This window comes from Berghia stephanieae, chromosome 7, assembly GCF_034508935.2.
Source record: "Berghia stephanieae isolate SIO BIC M18660-M18661 chromosome 7, UCSD_Bste_1.3, whole genome shotgun sequence".
Classification (NCBI taxonomy): Eukaryota; Metazoa; Mollusca; class Gastropoda; order Nudibranchia; family Aeolidiidae; genus Berghia; species Berghia stephanieae.
In genome coordinates, this window is record NC_088366.1 from 2,940,475 (window position 1) to 2,965,129 (window position 24,655).

General features: G+C 37.7%; 1 protein-coding gene across 3 annotated transcripts in view; it reads left to right on the plus strand.

Annotated features, from left to right (window-relative positions):
* LOC144976355 (uncharacterized) overlaps nt 1–23,181 on the plus strand; it is a 24,911-nt gene extending 1,730 nt beyond the window's left edge. The window contains exons 2-10 of one of the 3 annotated variants that reach the window (XM_078920608.1): nt 404–616; nt 1,067–1,142; nt 2,517–2,652; nt 3,877–3,934; nt 7,419–7,533; nt 10,646–10,753; nt 13,098–13,250; nt 14,809–15,839; nt 22,375–23,181. In XM_078920608.1, the coding sequence (XP_078776734.1) occupies nt 2,536–2,652; nt 3,877–3,934; nt 7,419–7,533; nt 10,646–10,753; nt 13,098–13,250; nt 14,809–15,839; nt 22,375–22,754 (1,962 nt within the window). In that variant the 5' untranslated portion in view covers nt 404–616; nt 1,067–1,142; nt 2,517–2,535 and the 3' untranslated portion in view covers nt 22,755–23,181. The remainder of the gene's footprint in view (nt 1–403; nt 617–1,066; nt 1,143–2,516; nt 2,653–3,876; nt 3,935–7,418; nt 7,534–10,645; nt 10,754–13,097; nt 13,251–14,808; nt 15,840–22,374) is intronic. The other 2 variants (XM_078920606.1, XM_078920607.1) reach the window with 2 other exon arrangements.
* Nucleotides 23,182–24,655: the final 1,474 nt, after the last annotated feature.

The following is a 24,655-nucleotide window of genomic DNA, read 5'->3' on the forward strand; positions in this document are numbered from 1 at the left end:
CAGGCACCGCTGTAAGATAAAGATCTGAACAAGTGTGTATGAAAGGTGCCAGACAAAGCAAGAAAGAAAATTACAAGAAAAAAAAGTCGACCTCAACTGGGGATCGAACCTCAGAGCTTCTGATTACCGGTCAGGAATGCTACCATTACACCACAAAGGCTCCCGATAGTTGGGACAATTTTAATATTTATATTCTTCACAACGGTACACGTTTTACGCTGTGAACCCTCGCTTGCATCAAACAACACATACATCGAACATGAGAGGACAAGGATGAAGACATTTGAGTCATGCTCCATTTCATTGTTTTTAAAAATATCAAATTAAGAAATTAAGTAAGGAGCAGGCACCGGTGTAAGATAAAGAGTGAGTTTTGAGCGCGTTAATCTTTTTACAATTTCAGGTTGGTGCGAAAGCGAGTAAAATTCAACCAAGAGATGGATTTACTTCTGCTGAGAGAAGTAATGGTTACCGAGGCAATTTACCAGAAGCATGGAGCCGGATGGAGACGAGTGATGCAGAATCTAAATCAGTATCGGTATTTCTCATCCTTTCTTACCTCTCGGGCTGTAAGGGAACGCACCAGCTTACTTATAGCACGACACATTGAAGGAGGGTTTGTGTTTTTTTAAAAGTTTTTGTTAACATTAAAGCCACTTATCATCTAATTCTTCAGTGCAATATTATATCAGGGTGAATCTAATGCATGGAACCAAATCAATTATAAATATGATTAGAAATGGAGAATTTTTATTTTTTTCTATTTCCTTATGTTTATTCAAGGTCCCCTCCCGGATCTTTTTTTTTTTTGTTCTCTTCTGCCCTTGCACAAATGTTCCAATTTTTTTGGATGGGTGGTGTGATGGCAAATCAACGATAACTATGTCAGACTTAATTAACTTTAATTGAACGCTTATTTTACTTAAATCTGTTTAAATGTTGGACAATGCATTTCACAATTTCTGTTGTTGCACTCACCGCATGTGTTCCTTATTTGGGTTTTTGGAAAGGGAATGCCTTTGATACGAATTCCTCTCTTCCCTCCCCCCCCCCCCCCCCCCCCTAGATAATGCTGTAGCCAGTCAGAGCAACCAGTTGCATAGCAACATATATGCTAAGTCGAGTCAGAGTCCTCACTTTTGGTAAAAATTCATCTTTTCATGTTTCTGATTACTCATAGCCGTGGGTGTGGGTAAACGTGTCTGTGTCTGCTTTTGATAGAGAGAATTTTCTTCCTTTTTGAAATTTATTTTAAAAAATTGTTCATGTGTACGCAAGGGGCAGCGTGACTCATCGGTACAGTCTTTGCTTTGTACCCAAAAAGTACTGAGTTCGATCTCCCGTCGAGTGGCCTTGAGTAATCACCTCGCTGTAGCTCAATTTGCGGCTCACGCCTGGGTTATTCCAGTCCTCCCTTGGGATAGACCCAAGAGACAAATTTCCCTTTGGGATGAATAAAGGGAATTTATTTATTCCATTATTTTTATTTTACCTCTGTATATTTTTTGTAGTCATTGGCATTATTTTACTAGCATTTGAGTTTGAATATATCAAAGTAAGAAATTAAGGAGCATTACCAGTGTAAGATAAAGAACAACAAATGTGTATGGAATGTGCCAGACAAAGAAAGAAAGAAAAATACAAGAAAAAAACCATCCCGAAACATCAGTTGGCCTCGACTGGGGATCAAACCTTAGACCCTCTGATTACCGGTCAGATGTGCTACCATTACATGTAATGATAGCGCATCTGACCAGTAATCAGAGGGTCTGAGGTTCGATTCCCAGTCGAGGTTGACTAATTTTTGGGATGGTTTTTTTCTTGTATTTTTCTTTGTGCTTGCTTTGTCTGGCACCTTTCTCACACACGTGTTCAGTTCTTTAATAATAATAATAATAATAATAATAATAATAATAATAATAATAATAATAATAATAATAATAATAATAATAATAATAGATCTTTATTGTCCATAAATATGGCAATTTGTCGTTTAGTTACACTTGTTATAACGTATGATAACTATGATACTCAACAGATTTTTCATTTCTTCCTATTCTCTCTCTCTCTCTCTCTCTCTCTCTCTCTCTCTCTCTCTCTCTCTCTCTCTTTCTTTCTCTCTCTCTCTCTCTCTCTCTCTCTCTCTCTCTCTCTCTCTCTCTCTCTCTCTCTTTCTCTCTCTTTGAATGTCCTTGCTTTTTTTTTTGGGGGGGGGGGGGGGGGGGGGGAAAAATGGGGTACTGTACCTTGGCTGGGCTTTTCAGGTTGTCTTAAACTAGATCCATATATTGGTTGAATTTAACATTTCCACCACTCTGCTTTAAACTTATCCCCTTTGTTTTACTTTATCGTGGGTGCTTTTCTTCTTTTTGGACAAAGAAACAGTTTAAACTGTTCTTACCCTATAATTTGACATTTTATGGTGTCGAAATGGTCGTGAAGGTTGAAAGCACTCATTAAAAATTCCCAAGCAAATAACATGCTCCCAAATAACATATAATATAATATAATTTCAGACCCTATGATAAAGCTAAGATGACAGAGAAAGAAATCATATTGGAGGAACTTGTCATACAAAGAGCAAAGGCAGAGGACATGGAGAGAGAAAGGAGGATGATGGCAGAGAAAGGAGATGCAACATCGGAGCAAGAGGTAATTTTAAAAATATTATATTTCGTTATTTATAATTTATATGAGCCGTATAATGATTTTATAGTATGTTTCGTGATTATCGTTTATACAAGTGGTCTAATGATTTTAAAGTATGTTTTTATTCTTTATCATTTATACAAGTGGTAAAGATTTTATATTATGTTTTGTTATTTATCATTTATACAAGTGGTAAAGATTTTATATTATGTTTTGTTATTTATCATTTATACAAGTGGTAATGATTTTATAGTAGGGTTTGTTTTTTATCATTGATAAAAGTGGTAATGATTTTATATAATTTTTCATTATTTATCATTTGTAATGCCCATTTGATAGTATATTCAGTACTATTATTTCAAAACACTCTTAAAGACTTCAATGTCTTTTTTTATTTTTTTTACATGCAGAATGTCTGCATTTTATATTTAATGATTATCACGTACCAATGATATTTTATGTATTTGACCCACTGTACTGTGTGGGTTCAGTATGGTATCTGGGCTAATCTGATTCTAAAAAATGGCTTTGTCTTTAAAAAGATTTTTCCTTTTTGAAAGTTTAGTTAAACGCAATGAAAGAAACTATACTCATTCATTCCAAGAGATATTAAGTATCTAACATAAGTCTTGTGTTTTGTTAAATATTATAAAAAAAAATAAAAACATTTTTCTAGCATTTGTATATTTTTGGGTCTGAAGCAGGCCTGGAACCCACGACGTTTTGGGTCACAATGCCATGCTTTAACCACTCAAGGGACAGAGTGACTAAGCGATATAGTCTTTACTTTGCATTCGAAGGGTATCAAGTTTGACTTCCAGCCGTTCTGTGTGGCCTGCACTGCACTTAACGCCGGGGTTTTTCCACTCTTTCCTTTGGTTAGGCCCTAAAAGCAAAATTTCCCTTGGGGATGAATAGAGGAAATTTTGATGTTTGAATTTAATTTTACCCAGCTGTAATGCGATTTACAAAGTGTGAGTCAAGTATTATGTCTTATTCACTTTGAATTATCATCTGTTAATGTTGTTGTTGTTGTTGTTATTATTATTATTATTATTATTATTATTATTATTATTATTATTATTATTATTATTATTATTATTATTATTATTATTATTATTATTGTTGTTGTTGTTGTCATTATTGTCGTCGTCTTCATTGGTAAAGTTGTATTTTGATAATTGTTAAGGCTATTCTGTCTTTTGATTATTATTTTTCTCATTTAAGGGAGAACTCTCAGAAGGAGACGATAGTCCACCCCCCTCTGTTATGCAGATTTCAGCAGGTAAATTACCAGTTTGTCTAATTAGGAGACTTGTGAAGCAGGATCACTTTTTTTTCAATTAAGCAGTTCACTGAATTAGAAGAAACAAACAGAAAAATTGATAAAGTTTAGCATGGACCTCTAAAGAAAATTTTATCTGTGCATATTAACAATTAATTGCCATCCCACAATTTTTAAAAAGTCATACATTCTTTTAGGGGTTCTGATAGCTCAGTTGGTAAAGCACTTTTCACACGCAAAAGGACCTGGATCAATCCTGGGTGAATTGAATCCCCTGTCCACCCACACTGTGATCGGGCAGCTTGGTCTGTTGGATCTGGTGGAAAGTACCTTGCAATAGACTGGCTGTGGATGATTACTCGAACCATCTCTCATGTTATGTCCACGGCATGAGTGTGACTTTCACTGGGAATCATGGGTCGAAGTTTGCCGGTGTACGCCGGAAATGCCGGTGAATGAGAATTTCTAGGCAGGTCTTGCCAGTTGAGGGAGTTGACAGTTTACCTGCATAGGCCAGCATTACTTTTACTATTACTACTACTGCTATTGAAATTCCATGTGAAGCATCTCTTCTTTTCGTGCAAGTTTTTGTGATTTATTGCAAGGTTTTTTACATTTTCAAACTATCTTTGATATACAGTATTATTTCTAGTACATTTTATAATATTGTCGAGTTTGAATCATATATTATTTGGATTCAGTTTTCATTTTATAGAATTTGTGACAATAACGCACGACTACATCAACTCTTTCAGTCACTTTACTATTTAGTGATTTTATAGAATTTGTGACAATAACGCACGACTACATCAACTCTTTCAGTTACTGTAATATTTAGTGATTTTGTTTTTGTAAGTGTCACATGATTTTGTTTGATTACCAGCTTGGTGGTCACTGGATTGTTTCAGATTTTCTTTTGTGTGGCATTCAACACTTTCAGGCAATGTGACCGTTGCCAACTTTGACCCATGCTGGGAATTCCCACTTCATGCATACATGCCGAATCTTACGAATTTTTCATAATTTTACGAGTTTTAAACAAATTTCATGGCCAAATACGAAATTTTATGGAAAATTACGAAGTTTTAATTCTTAGTAATATTTAAATGATAATAATGATAATGATAAGAAGAAGAACAACAACAACAACTACTACTACTTCTACTACTACTACTACTACTACTACTACTACTACTACTACTACTACTACTACTACTCCTACTACTACTACTACTACTACTACTACTACTACTACTACTATAATAATGATGATAATAATAATAATAATAATAATGATAATAATAATAATAATAATAATAATAATAATAATAATAATAATAATAATAATATTGATAGTGTAATTGTTCATACACAATTTCAGAAATTACGAATTTCCTTGTCAAATTACTAAAAATTGGCATTAAAATTACTAAATTTGAAGTTTTCAATTTGGCAAGTCTGCTTCATGATTATCATCTGTGACTGCCTATCACTCTCATTTACTGTGCTGTGCTCATGCTGGCCATTTCACTCACCTCAGTTCTCCAACACTCATTGACGACAATTCTTATCATCGTATGTCTTCACACATTAATTGACAGATTATGCTCTAATACTTATAACACTTTCTGATACACAATTTCCAACGTCAGTATTTCTTTGTTGATTACAGTTGTTTGTCAGAGCATTGCAGGAGGAATTTCTGAAAATAAAAATGTTATAAGTGTGGCTATGTGGTCTTGTGGTATGACACTCACTTCTGGATAGGAAGTATTTCTTTGTTGATTACAGTTGTTTGTCGGAGCATTGCAGGAGGAATTTCTGAAAAAAAAAATGTTATAAGTGTGGCTATGTGGTCTTGTGGTATGACACTCACTTCTGGATAGGAAGGTCCTGGGTTCAAGCCTCGCTCAGGGCATAGTTGAGTCCTTGGAAAAAGCTCTTTATTCATATTCTGTCATTGTACTCAGGAGTAAAACGAGTACCTGACTGTTAACTGTGTTGTCTGTCAGAAAAGATTGTAATATTTCTTAACAGGCATCATGTTCTGTGTTGTAAAGTGCTTTGAGCATGTTTAGCGAATATTGCGCAAATAAAAGCTCAAGTTGTTTTTGTTTTTTTTTAAAGTAAAAGTGAAAAATTAAATTTATAACCGAAACCAATATTTTTGCTTCTTTGTTACTGGCTGCCCTCTCAACTTTTAAAATTTAGATTATTTATGGTTGAGAAGTCTTGGTAAAAGGGGGTTTGACATTTCACCTATAGGGGAGGTGGCCAAATGGTTAAGGCAGTGCACTGCGGCTCGGAAGGTTCTGGATTTGAGCCTCGCTTCAGGACTTTTTGGCTTCAGGACTTTTTGGTTTTTTTTGGGTTTTTTTTTATCTTTGTGCAAGATTATTAAGTTACTACCAAGTAATTTGTTCACTTTGGACTTCATGGGTGATTCCTGTTGACTTTGTTTCTTGTGTGCCCTGTAATAATGTTATGGCCATTGAGTCCCGTGTCGTGTTACATGACTAAACTACAAGAGCTTTCTCTTTATTTTGATGATGACAATTAGGGATTCGTGTCCACCTACTAATTTTCTTTATTTCATCAAGCACATATTCATTTGTCTTGTGGTCTTTATAAAAACAAAAACTGCATTGCCTGAACCCAGTAAGCACAACCTCTCCCCCCCCCCCCCCCCCCCCCCCCCCCCCCTCCCCAACTGTATATTAACAGTTTTTTATTCTTTTTTTTCTTTCATTTTTGGCAAATTTAAAGAAAACATAAATTACATGTCCGCACATGGTCGGTAGATTCATTGATGTCAAGTTAGATTCGATATGAACTTTCTTTTTGTCACTTTGACCACATGATTAATCTATCGTGAGAATCTTGTCCTTGGGGTTTTAGAAAGGTCAAATGTCATAGGCCAGTTTGTTTTTAGTTCATATTTTCTTCATTGTGCATGTGTCAAATAATAGCACGCCTTTTTGACTCAATTTTGATAGCGCACAATGGGCCTAATGATAGTAGTACTAATGACAATAATAATAATGGTAATGATAATAACAATATCAATGATAATAATAATAATGGTAATGATAATAACAATGATAATAATAATAATATATAATAATAATGATAACAATAATATTACTAATAATAATAATAATAATATGATAATAACAATAATATAATAATATAAATAATAATAGTTCTACTACTATAATAACAATAATAATAATATTAATGATACAGTACTTGAATTGGTTGTAGACACATATTATAACCTTGCAGATGAGAAATAAAGGACTACATACTTCGTGGTAAGAAAGAATTTCATGCCTCTCTCTCTCTCTCTCTCTCTCTCTCTCTCTCTCTCTCTCTCTCTCTCTCTCTCTCTCTCTCTCTCTCTCTCTCTCTCTCTCTCTCTCTCATTTGGTATTAAGTATTGTGGACTGGAGACTTATAAACCCATGTGAATTTTATCCAACAGATTCTCCTTACTTCAACCCAACAATGGACATAGAGCTGTTGACGGATGTTTTGACCAATAACCCTTGGCGCAGCGTGACTGGTTGGCAGGAGCTTGGCCACATTGTTAGAAAAGGGTAAGTAAGTGTCGTTTCCTGTAATACCTGAGCTTGAGATTTTATATAACGCAATATCCACTAAACGAGCTAACAGCGCTTTACAAAGGGTCCCTGACCAACAGCAACATGTAACATGTAGAACAAGACCTGACGTCTGTTAGGCGATAATACAAATTTTTACCAACAGAGATAACGCTGTTAATGGCCAGGTACTGATTTTACACCTGAGTATGTTGAGAGAGTAAAGAACCTTTTCCAAGGACTCAACTATGCACCAACAAAGTTCCTCCGGGCATCTCTGTCCTGGGCCAGCCAGCTCAGTTCATTCCATGTCTTTCCAACCTTTTTCAACTGTCCTTCTCCAGACGTGCCCAATGGTCTTCCTCTCTTTCTCTTTCCTAGTGGGGATCATCTTAGTGCTGTGTGATTTCCTGTAATAGGAGGATATAATGCAAATGTTGGGTCTTGAATCTCCAAGAAACAAATAATACAGTAGAGCATGAAAGTAACGTACTCGGAAATAGCGAGAACTCGGAAATAGCGAGTAAAATCTAAATCCCCGTTTTTTTCTCTTATTTGAGTCAATAAAATTAGCATGCAAGTAGCGAGTATGAAAAAGAGGTCAACTCGGCATTTCCTGCCCCAGCCTAGGACTTCGAACGAAGTAAAGCAAAACACCAGACAAGGGCGATTTAAATATTTTTAGCCTAGCTTCTTTTCTTTTCTTATTTTTCGTTACGAGTAATATTACATAGTAGCCTAGTCTAGTACATAGTAGGCGAAACAAATTTGGGTGGGGGTCGGGTGTGTGTGTTTGTGTGCGTGTGGGGGTCAATTATTCACCCAATGTGGTGACACGCGACGCGCGAGGTAAGCGCTGGCAGCCAACATGTCAACATGTCTCACTTCGCAGCATCGGTCAGCGAGTCGCATTCGATCAGCGAGAGAGGGGAGCGTGGAACCATCATTCCAGTGGGTCAGTGATTGAGTGATGCACTTGCTTACCTCATCAAACATGCCTAGTGCATACAAACACTCGCACACACACACACACGAAATCTTGATGGAAATGGAAGGGGCGGATCAACTTCAACCTGTGGCCATCATTACGTAGTTAACGAAGGCCGTGTTCAACCCCGCCCTCACCCCACTTTATCCATACACAGTCATTTGCATGCACGCGCGGCACACACGCAGAAACACACACACACATTGTCTTTCCATATTTTTGTACGGCTGAGTGACCTTTCCTGGCAACTCGGGAATAGCGAGAACTCGGAAATAGCGAGTAATCAGGAGTGGACCCGTCGAACTCGCTATTTCCGAGTTCTACTGTATTAATAATGAAATTGAATGGAAGCATTGATTTAATCTCGGAAGGAGATGATGTGAATGTTTCAGGTGTCCTCCCTTGTCTACAAAACACGATGAATGAAACATTAAAGAGTGTCTCATTCGTCTTGTTTTATTGACTAAGGTAAAACCAGTGTCTCATTCATCATGTTTTGTTGACAAAGGGGACATCCGAAACATCCACATTATTGTTCTTTGTAAATCAAATTGGAGATTCTATTTAATTTTATTATTGTTATAATAGGAGAAGGACATTCTTATCCTTTGGCTGTTATCTCAACACTTTTTCTCTTTCTTTATGAAGTTTCATCTCAAAATGGTTTGATGTCAAGGTAAATTTGATACTTTTGAAAATTTTAAGCTTAGCTCTCTTGAGTTTACCTTGGTTGAAAATGGAAGAAATCTGTTTAATTTTCCATTCATATTTTCAGGTGTAAAATGACTACCCCGTCGTTAACGGCTTAGTCTCTGTCTGGAAGATTGTAATATCGCGTAACAGGTGTCATGTCTCGTTCTATGTTGCTGTTGGTTAGTAACCCTTGTAAGGCGCTTTGAGCATGTTTCGTGGATATTGCGTAACGTAAATGCTCAAGTTTTTTTGGGGTTTTTTTATCCATCAGAACTGTCTGAGTGGGGTTCCTGACATCCCATTGTTGGCAGGGAAGCACTTACTGTGTTTTCTATCTCCCTATATCTATTTTCCAACATGCTTTCTGTCTTTGTCTTGGAATGAGATTACTTGATTTTGTTCTGGCCTTGGCTGAGAGGGAAACAATCAAGAATTTTTTTGTCGTGTAAATCATCCCTGTTATGCACTGTATTATTCTTGTTTTACATATATATGATTTGTACCCTTTTGAATGTGTTCTTCTTAGTTGAGACCTGTTCTTGTGTCAGGATGAGACATTCAGGTGATCTCAAACTAAGTACACTGATAGTAGGCTTTTGGAATCTACATCTGTTCCCTATTTTAACCAATTCCCTTTTGTCTTACTTATTCTTGGGTACTTTAAATGTACTCTAGAACTTTTTACTATCCCATTTTCTCCCTTTTTATTGGAATAAATAACAATGTGAAATTTAATGTAAGCTTCAATTTAATATACGAAAACAGATAAAATGGACGTTTCAGGTTTCCCATTTATCAACAAAGGGAAAACCTGAAACATCCATGTTATCTGTTTTCGTATATTAAATTGAAGCTAACATTAAATTTCACATTGTTATTTATTTCTTCGAGCTTTGAGCAGCATCATTTTTATTTCCTTTTTATTGGGGCTGATATGACCTAATTGTGTTGCAAGTGCTGTAAAACCCTTTAAAAGATAAAATAAGTCACAAGGTTGCCTATTGTCTGTATATTTACAGAATTCAGGATGTTATAAACCCTCAATATATTTTCCAATCAACTGCTAAACAGAAAAAAGTAAGTACATCATGTCATTTTACTGGAATTCAGCATTCAGAAAGGGGTGGGTCTGTGTGTTGATGTAAAAATTCAGTAAATTTATGTCTCCTGAATCATCATTCCTTAAACATCAGAACTGTAACTCCCTTGTAGATGGAGGCTCTTCTGGTTTCTACAGTTTTAAACGGATAACAGCAGTAGCTTGCTGTCCTTTGGATAAGGTGCTGGTCTATCACAAAGAACTCTCTGCTAGTTCTAACAGACAGCGATTGCCCTACCAAATGAGTTTTTGGCCTAGATTATTTTGTTGTTTCTTTTTTAATTACAAAATATGCCAATTTCATGAAAATGGTTTCATTCCATTTGCAGATCTTCTGATGTGTTCTCCAATTTTCACATGAAAACCCAAAGCCTCAAAGAGAGGGTTGAATTTCTTCTTTCCGGATATCGTAAAAATACATTGTCTTTATTTAATAAGTAAGTATTGTCAGCATTTGACATAAATGTGACGTTCCTGTAACATTTCTTTGATGTCTTTGACATTGACCTTTTTTTACATGTGGCGTTCCTGTAACATTTCTTTTTTGTCTTTGACATTGACCTTTTTGAAGCCAATAAAGTCAAATGTCACCCGTTGATGCAATTTCCACAGAGAGTTTGTTTTCAAATTGTCATTGGACTGACGCCAGAAGTAGAGTTTGCTTTTTTTTTTGCGTATGTTTGTAACATGACCTTTCCAGTTTAGTTTGTTAGTTATTGTTACTCCTAGATATTTTGTCTTGCTCACTTCTTCTATTCTAGTGCATTGTTATGTAATGTGTATGTTGAATGTATGATTTTCCTGTTGTTTGTGAATTTTAGAACCCGATGCCACTGAGGATGGGATTCCGTGCTATTTACTTTTTCCAAGCATTGTAAGCAATCTTCTGCCTCTTTTAGTTATTCTTTCTTTTCAGTCTGTAACTTCAATATTGAAGATTCCATAGACCCCATTATTTTTCTTTCATTGGAGATGTGAGACTATTCCAGTGTCTCTATGTTGACGGTATAAATGAGTAAAAGTGGACATCCACTCTTGAGTGGGGAACCAGAAACTTGGATGACTTCCTCTTATTTTGTTGAATATCACCGAGGAGTAATTTCACTTGGTCAGCTTGAAAAATTTCAGTGTCACGTTTAGTTCTTATTTTCCGATATAATAGACACACTCCTCTGAGATCCTAAACATTTGATTCCATTTTATTACATACAATTTGATCTGCAAACAATCTCAGTGGGGTTCCTGGTGTAAGTCTGAACAAAATGCAGTTTGAATTTTTAAATTATCTTAATTAAGGCCCCAAGTTATTCACATTTGACTGGAGGGATGTCAAAAATTTTAAAATGGAGAGAAAATCACACTTAAAGACATGACATATATATTTATTTCAAATTAACTTAAAAAACAGTTACATTACCATCACCTACACACCATATTTATACTAAAAGATAAAGCCCTTCTGTAACACAAACCAAAGATTTAGAATATATTTTCTTCCTTTTTTTGCCCTTATAGACTATACAATGGGGTATTTTGTGAGCAGAAGGTTCATGTGTGTTTCTTTCATCACTGCCAGAATGCTCTCTATCATGACAAGAGGGTAATGGCGCAACCAGATCCTGAACACTTTCATCAATGAAATGTTATTTTATTAGACAAATACCACTGGGTCTTTGCATCTATTGGTGAGTGAGAGTGCGACTATATGGTCTAGTGATATGACACTCACTTTCAGATCGGAAGGTCTGGGGTTCGAGCCTAGTTGAGACCTAGGAAAAGACTCTTTACTCTTTACTCACATTCTCTCACCATACTCAGGTGTAAAATGAGTACCTGGCCGTTTACAGCGTTGTCTCTGTCAAAACAAAAAGAAACAGACGTCATGTCCCGTCCTAAATGTTGCTGTTGGCCAGGGACCCTTTGTAAAGCGCTTTGAGCACATGTAGTGGATATTGCGCTATATAAAAGCTCAATTTAATTTATTATTGTAAATTATAATATAACATTGAAAGAAATATATGTCCAGTTGAATTATCATGTTGATGGCATAATATTTCACACAGGAAAGTAAATGGATTGTGGAACTATTGCGTGGTTAGTAATCATTTTCTTTAAATATGAGCAGTGTCGTTCCACTAACTCGATAGCTAGTATTCATGCTTACTGACTCGCAGTCCAAAGAGCGGATAATGAAAGAAAGAATGATATATGATATGTTAAAAAAAAAAAAAAATTATGCCTTTCCGCCACGACATCGTAAGACATTGTCGCCTAGGCATTCCACAAAGATATTATTATGGATATTTCATCAACCAAGATGTCTGATGTCAACAGGAATATGATATGTTTGGGTTTAGATTATTTATAAATTGAGGTTATCTGATCAGAGAGACGAATGGCATACCATGATCACCGATGCCTGGCCCAGACTTGGAACTTGAAGATGAAAAAGAATATTTCAAACTGTAAAATTTTTTCGAGAGAACATAGTTGGATGGATACTTAAAACGATGCAGTGAAAAAATGAAAATCATGCAGATAACAATTTTTCAACTTTATCCACTTATATCTCAAAGTTTGCTTGTGCAACGTCATACAGGTTTTATCAGATCACCACACAAATGGTAAACAGAAATAGGGCTCAAATGGTAGTTCAGATAATAATTATAATAAGGAAAAGAAGTAGTTAAAATAAATAGAAAAAATATATATATAAGGAGCTAAGAAATCCTCTACATTTTACATGACATGGAAAAACTTTGATTCTATTTTCTCTGACAGAGCTGGAACTGAAGAGCAATATAAACAAAGAAAAGAGCTGCTTAGGTATGTCTCTGAGATGGAACGCATGTACAACCTGAGACTGAAGCGGTCACTGGAATCAAATGGCACTCAATCCAATGCTGACAGAAAAGCTGTAAAATTAAATAATGAGTAAGAAAATCTTCTTCTTTTTCTTCTTCTTCTTCTTCTTCTTCTTCTTCTTCTTCTTCTTCTTCTTCTTCTTCTTCTTCTTCTTTCTTCTTCTTCTTCTTCTTCTTCTTCTTCTTCTTTCTTCTTTCTTCTTCTTCTTCTTCTTCTTCTTCTTCTTCTTCTTCTTCTTCTTCTTCTTCTTCTTCTTCTTCTTCTTCTTCTTCTTCTTCTTTCTTCTTCTTCTTCTTCTTCTTCTTCTTCTTCTTCTTCTTCTTCTTCTTCTTCTTCTTCTTCTTTCTTCTTCTTCTTCTCTTCTTCTTCTTCTTCTTCTTCTTCTTCTTCTTCTTCTTTCTTCTTCTTCTTCTTCTTCTTCTTCTTCTTCTTCTTCTTCTTTCTTCTTCTTCTTCTTCTTCTTCTTCTTCTTCTTCTTCTTCTTCTTCTCTCTTCTTCTTCTTCTTCTTCTTCTTCTTCTTCTCTTCTTCTTCTTCTTCTTTCTTCTTCTTCTTCTTCTTCTTCTTCTTCTTCTTCTTCTTCTTCTTCTTCTTCTTCTTCTTTTCTTCTTCTTCTCTTCTTCTTCTTCTTCTTCTTCTTCTTCTTCTTCTTCTTCTTCTTCTTCTTCTTCTTCTTCTTCTTCTTCTTCTTCTTCTTCTTCTTCTTCTTCTTCTTCTTTCTTCTTCTTTTTCTTCTTCTTCTTCTTCTTCTTCTTCTTCTTCTTCTTCTTCTTCTTCTTCTTCTTCTTCTTCTTCTTCTTCTTCTTTCTTCTTCTTCTTCTTCTTCTTCTTTCTTCTTCTTCTTCTTCTTCTTCTTCTTCTTCTTCTTCTTCTTCTTCTTCTTCTTCTTCTTCTTCTTCTTCTTCTTCTTCTTCTTCTTCTTCTTCTTCTTCTTCTTCTTCTTCTTCTTCTTCTTCTTCTTCTTCTTCTTCTTCTTCTTCTTCTTCTTCTTTTACATTGTTTTGAGAAAGAGTAATGGAAAATAATTGGAACACAGTAGTATGATCACAAAGATGCTTCTTTCCTATGCAGACAGTCAAAATTTGGTGCTAGTAGAATGAGTATATACTTTGCTATAGTAAATTTTCAGCGAGCACTGCTTTTTGTTGGACAGGAAGCCGAAAAAATGTAAACAAATGGGGTTGCTACAGAGTCACAGGAAGTTGAACACTGGTGGCAAGATGGCCGGCAGCTATTCTAAGCACGAAAAGGTTAACGTGATAAAATGGTCAAGTGAGAAACACAGTTGCATTACTGTTTTGTATTTTTTAGATATTTTTCTTCAATCAAGGTGTAGCGATTAAGCGAAGAAGGTGTGCGATTAGGCGGAGCGATTATATGGAAAAAATTATGTTTTTTGGGAATGTGTCTTGTATATGCAGAGTGCGATTAAACGGAGTGAACTGTATTAGGAGCTAAAATTTCAATATCCCCTTATCTAAATCATCCTGACTTGACACTGCTTTGAGGTCATGGGTCACACATATATGACCTTATCCTTTGTGGTATCAAATTAAGTGGAAGAGCAACACGTTAACACATTTTAAAAAAAATTTTTTTTTTCTTTCTTTCTTTTTTTCCTCTGAAAGTTGCAGTACCGCAGAAAAGCAAAGCACTGTAGAGAAGCTCAACACAGCTGGACAACCAAGTACAGTTGATCAGTCACAAGCTTCTGAGCAGCCGGTGATGACTGAACAGCCAAGCACTTCTAATGATTCTATTCCAGGTGTAGCGGGGGGTGACATTACCTGGGAGTATGACACAATGGATCTGGAGTGTGAGGCTGAGGGTGGAGAAAATTTGGAGGAATCGAAGGAGAGTATAGAGAAAGGAAGTAATGAAACTTGCGAATCAACCTTGCTTTCTGGTGGTAATGGCCCTGTTCCTCTCTCTCTGAATGAAAGCAACACATCTGATGATAACGGAAATACCAAGCTCCCTCATAAATCTGTTGTTCATTCACTTCTGAGGAATAAAATTATTCACATGACTAGATCGGCTGCAAAGAAAAGCAAAATACAGCATTCGGAGAGTCCAGGACCATTTGTGAAAAGTGAAGTCGTATCACCATCAAACGCGGTGATGTCATCTAATAGAAGAGCATCATTGAACACATGTGCAGATAACAGTCTCACCCATTCAAATGGGATCATTTCTAATGCCACAGTACCATCAACAACCAGTGCAAACATAAATTCTATCAATGCGAATGGAATAACTTGTACTAATAATGTTATACCGTCAGTGGTGACTGCCAGTAATGGATTAATATCCAATGGTAAAGCAACACCATCAACAACGACAACATTTGCAACAAATGACAGTCTCATCAATAAAACGAATGATTTACCTCGTATCATCGGACCGTTTTCTGCCAATAATAACCATTTGATCAGTGTCAACGGCGTATTGACTCGCCTTATACAGCCGTCACCCCTCTGCGTCGGCAACAACGGTCTTGTCAAAGTCATCCCCCCCGTCAGCACGAATTCCTTGAACACGGTGAACCCAACAGTCAACAGGATTGTTCCTACCATTCCAAGCATTGTACCCTCATCCTGGCACGATGCCCCAAGTTTGCCAAGTGGAGCCATTCATGTTTTTATGCCGAATGAGACAGGTGAGGATTGCTATGGTTTACACCGGCTGACTCAGGTTTAATCTCTGTATTATACAGATATCTCAAATAAGTAATAGTTTCGGGCTCAAAATCCTTCTTCTGTCAACAACAAAAAACAAAGGCATAAATACATTACTACATAGATACATTCCTCAATTTAGTAATGCCTTTGTTTTTTGTTGTTGTCTGAATAAAGGTTTTCAGCTCGAAATGTTCTTTTGTTCAAGCTGTTATAATCATTTTTGTTTATTGCTTTTTACAGTCCACAGCTTCTAGCAGCTTAGTTAGTATCACAGATTTCTTGTTGCTTTAACCAGTTAACTGCTGTCTGGGTGGGGTTCCTGACCTCCCATAGTGGGCTTGGTGGTCACTTACTGTGTATTCTATACCCCTATACCTGTTTTCTAGCTGCTTTTTGTCTTTGTAAATTGTCTTTGAAGTCCTTGGCTGAGAGGGAAGTGGTCAGATGTATCCTGTTAGTTTGGTGGAGGGCGTCATCATTGAAAAATTAAAAGTTGAGCTTTTATATAGCGCAATATCCACTTAACGTGATCAAGGCGCTTTACAAGGGATCCCTGGCCAACAGCAACATTTAACATTTATTAGGACGGGACATGATGCCCTGTTGGGCGATATTCTGTATCTGTATATGATAGGCGCTGAAGGAACCAATGGTCTTGTTGTATAATCAGTGGCGTCCTCATTGGGCTCATTATAATCTTTTGTTCGGACAGAGACAATGCTATGAAAACGGATACCTGACAATTGACAACGATTTGGCCCAACCTTCATCTCCCTCCCCTTCAAACCTGTAGGTCCCTGGGTGGGGTTCCTGACCTCCCATAGTGGGCAGGGAGGTACTTGCTGTGTCTTCTATCCCCCTATATCTATTTTCCAACTTGCTTTCTGTCTTTGTCTTGGAATGAGATTACTTGGTTTGTCCTGGCCCTGGCCTGAGTCCTAGCTGGGAGGGAAACAGTCAAATGCATAGTTATTGTTTTGGGAGATGATATATTTTTCCTTGTAAATCATCTCTCTGTTATGTATTATTATATTTGTTATTTTGAATGTATAATGTAAGCATTTGAGTGTATTCCTCTTTATTGGATTTTGTGCTTGTGTCCGGATGAGACTTATAGGTGATCTCAAACTAAGTACATTGATGGTTTGCTCTTGGAATCTGCATCTGATCCCTATTTGTTCCCAGTTGCCCTTTGTCTTCCTTTCTCTTGGGTGCTTTAATTGTAATTCTAGAACTTTTTACTATCCCATTTTCTTCCTTTTTACTGGCATTGATATAACCTAAATGTGTTGCAAGCGCCGTAAAACCCTTAAAAACAAAAACACAAGAGTCCTGCTCTGAGTGGCAGAAGTTTGAGTCCTTGGAAACAACTCTTTGCTTACATTCTCTTACTGCCCGGTAACACCCTTCTCTCCGTTGAAAAAAAATATATGACGTTCTGCCTCATCAAACATGCTAAGAATTGCTCTTGGCTTAGACTCCCTGTAAAGTGCATTGAGCACATTTTTATATCAAGGCTTAAGTTAAAAAGAATTTTTTAAAATTATAGTAAAAATCTGTTGCATTAGTTTAACCGGTATTTTATGCAAAATGCTCAATCTACATTACCACCATGATCATCACCACCACCACCACCATCAACTCCATCATCGCCACCACCACCACCACCACCACCATCAACTCCATCATCGCCACCACCACCATCACCACCACCACCACCACCATCAACTCCATCATCGCCATTTGGGGCCTCTTGCATTTCTGTATTCGGAGATTCAGATAGAACGGTACGTAGTTGATGCTGGGCTCAATATTTGTCAGTGCAGTGCACATTAGTTGAATCTGACAGTTCAGCCCAAGCTCACTTAGTGATTAACCCTCTGGACTGCTTTCATTGCCTTTTTCACCCTGGGTCAGGGTAAAGGCCACAGACAAACAGTTTCCATCCTTCTCTATCCTGAGCCAACTTTTTTATCTCATTCCAGGTCTTACCACTTCTCTGTATATCAGCTTCTTTAATTCTTCTCCATGTTCCTCGTGGCCTTCCCCTTGATCTTGTGCCCTGAGGGTTCCAGTCCAACACTTTCTTTGTTATAGTTGAGTCATTCTTTCTAAGCGTGTGTCCAATCCACCTCCATCGTCTTCTTCCTATATCCTCTCCCACTGGTTTCTGCTGTGTTCTTTTCCATATTTCTTCATTTTTTATTCTATCCATCCATTTTATTCTGAGTAGCTTACGCATGCACCTGTTTACAAAAATCTGTACCCTCCTTATACATGCCTGTGATGCGTTCCAAGTTTCACATCCATACAGTAGGACAGACTTCACGTTTGAGTTGAAAAGTCTTAGCTTTAGTTGAAGGGAGATATCTTTAGTTCTCCAAACTCTGTTCAAAGATGTGAATGCAGCCTGTGCCTTTCCTATTCGTGCTTTCACCTCTGCTTCCGTGCCTCCATCCTTGTCAATTATACTTCCGAGATAGCAGAAAGTGTCTATATCTTCGAGTTCCTGATCTTTTACTTTGATCTGCTCCCTTTGACGCGTACCTATCCTCAAGACCTTTGACTTTGCAGGGTGAATTCTTAGACCAATTGATTCCGAGAGGCTGTTTATAATTGTGGTTTTTGCTTGCATCTGGTCCTGGGTGTGGGACAAAAGAGCCAGATCATCTGCAAAATCCAGATCATCCAACTGTGTCCAGGGGGTCCACTGTATCCCATTTCTTCTCCCTTTGGAGGTTTCCTTCATTAGCCAATCAATGGCAAGGATGAACAGGAATGGAGAGAGCAAGCATCCCTGCTTGACACCAGTCTTAATTTCAAAGCTGTCAGTAAGCTGATCTTCATGTACAACCCTGCAACTTGATCCTTCATACATTTCCTTAATGAGGTTTACTATCTTTTCAGGGAGTCCATAATGTGCCAGAATTTTCCACAATGTTGCTCTGTCAATACTGTCGAAAGCCTTCTCGTAATCCAGAAAGTTGACAATAAGAGGAGAGTTCCATTCTATAGACTGTTCCACTATGACTCGCAGAGAGGCAATCTGGTCAGTGGTTGAACGGTTTTTCCGAAAACCTGCCTGTTCGTCCCGCAGTTTAGCATCTGTTGCATTCTTAATTCTCTCTAAAATAATACGGTTGAAAACCTTTCCTGGGATAGAAAGAAGAGTGATGCCTCGATAATTATTACAATTACTGAGGTCCCCTTTCTTTGGAAGCTTGATAAGATGCCCTTCCTTCCAATCCTTTGGGAATATCCCGTCATTCCAGATTCTCTCAAATAGTTGGTGCAGGGCCTCAAGCATTTCTTTCCGCATCAACTTTTAGAGCCTCCGGTGGAATCTGGTCTGGTCCAGCAGCTTTCCCCCTTTTCATCTTGTTAATGGCACCCACAATCTCTGCTATCGATGGTGGATCACAGCTAATTGGTAGCTCATTCCTTGCAGGCAAAATTTCTGGCTGGTTGTCTGGTGGTGGTCTGTTCAGAAGGCAGTTGAAATGTTCCCTCCATCGTTCAGATTGAGCCTCTTTTCCAAAAATAGTTTTCCCATCTTTGTCTTTGACTGGTACCTCTGGTTTCCCATATTTTCCAGCAAGTGTCTTGGTAGTTTGATAAAGGATCCTCATGTGTCCTCCAGTCGCTGCTGCTTCTGCTTTCTCTGCAAGTCTGTTCATGAATGCTTCCTTGTCTTTCTTCACAGATCTTTTGACTTCCTTAGCTATGGCCCGATACTGCTCTTGTGCATCCAGTCTTGAAGCCCTTGTTCGGCTTGCATTCACTTGTTCCTTCCTTGTTCTCCTCTTTTCAATAAGGTCCAAGGTGGTTGGACTTATCCATTCTTTATGTTCCGATTTCTTTACCCCCAATACCTCGTGGCAAGTTGTTATGTAGACTTCCTTGATCTTTGCCCAATGTGACTCTACATCTATGTCCTCCTCGAGCTCAGTAAGAGGTTGGAATCTATTACTCAATTGTAGTTTGAATTCCTCATTCTTTTCCCCATCAAGTGCATTCACCTCGAATTTTCTTCTTGTATGTGATCTGGCCCCGTGTTTTCTGAGTCGGAGCTTAAGCTTTGCCAATAGCAGGTGGTGGTCTGATCCAACATCTGCCCCTCTCCGTACTGTCACATCTTCCAATGAACGTCTGAATCTACGAGAGATACAAAAATGATCAATCTGATTCTCTGTCACACCATCTGGTGAGACCCAAGTTGCTTTGTGGATCCTCTTATGGGGGAACACTGATCCTCCAATCACCAAACTGTTGAATGCACAGAAATTTGCAAATCTCTCACCATTATCATTCATTTCTCCCATGCCATGACGTCCCATGATGCCTTCATAGCCTACGTTATCCTGTCCCACTTTTGCATTAGCATCTCCCATCAATATGTTGATGTCTTTCCTTGGCAACTTGTCAATGACTTGTTGTAGCAGACCATAAAATGTATCTTTGTCCTCATCTGTTGCATCATTTGTTGGGGCATAGATCTGTACAATGTTCATGCTGATCTTCTTACTCCGTGTTGTAAAGGACGCCATGATGATCCTTTCTCCGCATTGTTCCCATCCTCTCAGTGACTTCTGGGCAAACTTGCTTAGAATTATTCCTACTCCCTGTGTATGAATCCCGCCCCTCTCCCTGAATATAAAATCTTCTCCCCAGACTTGAGGTGTTTCTGTCCGGATTGTATCCAGTGGGTTTCGCTTACTCCAAGTATATGCAGCCTGTATCTTCTCATCTCAGTCACAACTTGAGAGCTTTTTCCTGCTTCATACATGGTGCGAACGTTCCACGACGCAATTCGAAGCTGCTTGTTTGGCGAAGACGTCATCGGGTCAGCAGAGTCCTTTCGGCTTTGTCTGTTGTCCTTCATAAATTCTGTAATTCCAGAAACTCTTCGGTCACCCAAGCTAAAAAAAGGATTTGGTTTGTCTGTCTGTGTTTCTGTAACGGTTTGAGTTTAACGGAAAGGGGTGTTAACCCTTTGCCAACCCCCAACCTGGAGGACCAGGTGACTCAAAGATGGGGGAATCACACACCATTAGTCGCCTTTTACGACACGCTGGCTTGGCATTGGGCTATTCTTGGCCCTCTCAGTTGAGGGACCCCGGACACCACACGGGGTCTGGACTGCTTTGCCTTGGTGAAAACAACTCATTTCACATCCTGTATCATGCCATTGTCTGTACTTGAGTGAAGTGTACTCTAATTTTGAATTTCCGGCACAACTCATTTAACATCCTGTATCATGCCATTGTCTGTACTTGAGTGAAGTGTACTCTAATTTTGAATTTACGGCACAACTCATTTAACATCCTGTATCATGCCATTCACGGCGAGCAACTTACCAACGTAGAAAGTTTTAAATACCTAGGTTCAATAGTGACAACAGATGGAAGATGTAACCGAGACATACGAGCAAGAATAACTCGAGCCAAACAGGCCTTCATGGACCTGGGAAACATTTTGAAAAACAAACAGTTGTCGTTCGGGATTAGATTCCGAGTCTTGAAGTGCTACGTGTGGCCAATCTTGTTATACGGATGCGAAAGCTGGACTACAAATGCAGAAACACAAAAGAACATTGAAGCTTTTGAAATGTGGTGCTTGAGAAGGATGCAGAGAATATTGTATACTGCACACAAAACGAACGAAGAAGTGCTAAAACAAACATACCAACAAAGGAAACTAATGCCCTTAATAGCGGATCGACAACTATCCTTTTTCGGACACATAGTAAGGAAAGATAAAAATGAATACCTGGCAAGTTGTGGAAAAATACCTGGTAAACGCGCCCGGGGGAGACAAAGAAAAACACTCATAGACCAACTGAAGGGCTTCACCAACCTAACAATCCAAGAGCTGTTTGAAAAGGCAAGAGACAGGGAGGAATGGAGAGAGATAATTCATGCAGTATCCGAAGCCTGGACCAGGCATGGAACCTAGAAGAAGAAGAAGATCATGCCTTGTGTCTGTACTTGAGTGAAGTGTACTCTAATTTTGAATTTACGGCACAACTCATTTAACATCCTGTATCATGCCATTGTCTGTACTTGAGTGAAGTGTACTCTAATTTTGAATTTTCGGCAATTTTGCCTGAATTAAACATGCACTACACGTTTTTATGATGTTTTTTTTTTTTGTTTTGTTTTTTATTTATAAATACTTGAGAAAATTTTCTGCTGCATAATGATAAAACTGATATTGGGTTTAAATGGAGATATTTCTGTCCTTATTATCAATCAGAGTGATTGACACAGGTTACGAAAGCCCTTATTTGATATTTGAAAAGAAACATTAGAAATTTTTTTAACACTGAATTGTAAAAAAATGTACTCTAAGAAATAAGGGATTGCTTTTCTGCTCTCCTGTAAAACGGGTTTTTACATTCGGGTCTGTTTCATGTCATGGCAGATTTTCTTCCGATTAATTTGTAATTTTATTCAGGAATTACCATTGAATACTTTTACCTTAGTCGTATTCTATTTCCTATTTCTCATTCAGATAATAATTCGAGTACCACGGTCCCTGCCGCTACTTCTAACAACAACCCCTCAACCACTGAATCCAGTACTGTCTCCTGTCCTAGTAAAAGTAATAAATCAGACAAAAGAGAAAACGAAGGAGAAGAGCAAAGACTAAAGGCAGAGGAACTTGAAATCCGAAAGATGGAACTGAAACTTCGAAGAGAGGAACTGGAGCAGAGAATACGGGAATTTGAACAACAGAAAGAATCGGCTCGACTGTCAATGGAGGCAAGAAGAGACGAAAGACAAGTGTTCACAGAGATGGTATCCCAACTAAAGGACGACATGTGCCAGCTGGTCAAACAGCAAATGACCCTGTTGACCGCAGTCTTAGAGGTGGTCAATAAAAATACATAAAACAGCAAATGACAAATACTTGAATTTTCATTGTGGACATACTGTCTCAGAATTATTAAAAATTTCATTCTCTAGTATGTGGGTCTCATATCACAACCAGGGCCAATTTAAAAAAAAACAAGTTGGGTTTTTTTTTCATTGTGATCAGAAAACTTCTACTTCTACTACAAATATTGATGGATTTCTATGGTCTCCAGCTTGCCGAAAAATCTCAACCCAGAGATTTGTATGAAGTTTTAGATCGAATGTCATTTCCACAAGTCTAGGATCATCTCATCAAGTTTCTTTTGATGAAATTTGAAGTAAAAGTAAAAGTTTTCTGGCTAAAAATGAAAAGTAACGTGTCATGTCAATGTTTGGTCCAGTGGCCTGTGTATATTATGTGAAATCAAATTTCATACAATGAATTAAAGATTTATTTATTAAATAACTGTTGAGAGTGGATAATTTACTAGTTCTTCACAGACATCATGAATGCCGACTCTCCTCTTGTGTTGATTCCCAGTCAAGGGTTTGAAATCCAAATTAAATGTCAGTGAAACAGAAACACGTATTGTATTGTAACACACTCAGCCCAAAGACCGACTATCTTAAAAGCATTGCGGTATGGCTCTCACCTTTAGACCTTTTCTTTTTAGATGATGCAAAGTTGAGTCATTGAAAAAGGCCCTTTACTCACATCTCTCACCGCATTCAGGTGTACAATGAGTAGCTCAGGGATGCCACTTTTCCGGTTTTAGCCGGAAATCCGGTTTTTTTATCACCAGCCTGTTTTAATCCGGAACCTCCGGTTTTTGTCCGTCGTCACTATTCAAAAAAAAAAAATTTTTTTTTAAAGAAGAAGAAAAAAAATCGCGATCGAGATTTGAGCTGGAACTTTTTCGCCGGGTGAATAATTTGGGCTGTCACTGCCGGTCGAATATTTCGGCACCTAAATGGTAGTTTATCTACGCCAATCCCCATCACAATTCCTCCTTTTAAAAAAAAAAAATTATAAATAAACAGTGATTTTGAGAATTTCTCAGAAATTTTCCGCTGGATTAGCCGTGTCAAACATTTCCCTCAAAACCACAAAATCACCATTATGTCTTATGTCACATTTTGACACCTGTGCATTAGTCTCGTGAAATTTAGTGACGGTCCCGTTTTTATGACGTCGGGCCAGACTATATGGCACCAGATGTCACAGTTGACACAGACGACCAGTGGTGTTCTTTGATTAGCTGGTTGATGGTTGAAGGGGAAGGGGAGGGACAAATCTCTCTCTCTCTCTCTCTCTCTCTCTCTCTCTCTCTCTCTCTCTCTCTCTCTCTCTCTCTCTCTCTCTCTCTCTCCCTCTTTCCCTTTGCCTTTCTTTCCATTTCTCTTTTCTTCTTTTTTTTTTTTTGATATAGAATTCCTAAGATCAATTCATAAATTATTCTGGTAGAGAAGTCTCTCCTCTCTCTCTCTCTCTCTCTCTCTCTCTCTCTCTCTCTCTCTCTCTCTCTCTCTCTCTCTCTCTCTCTCTCTCTCTCTCTCTCTCTCTCTCTCTCGCAACCATCCATTAAATCTTTACAAAAACTAAATTTATGTTTAATGATAATAATGGATTTATACTAGTAATAGTAATATATTACATAATACCATTACAAAACTATGTTCCTGTTATTTTTACACTTTGCTTGCGTTTGACCGATAGACGGAGACATTTTCCTCCTTTTTGACAAATTGCTATTATTGTCGCTGAATAAAAAACACTCACCAAAACCATTACATCATCTCTACCACCACTACTATTACAACCACAACCACATCATCATCCCTACCAACACTACTACTACAAATTACACCACATCATCCCTACCACCAGTACTACTACAACTACCACCACATCGTCATTCCTACCACAACTATTACAA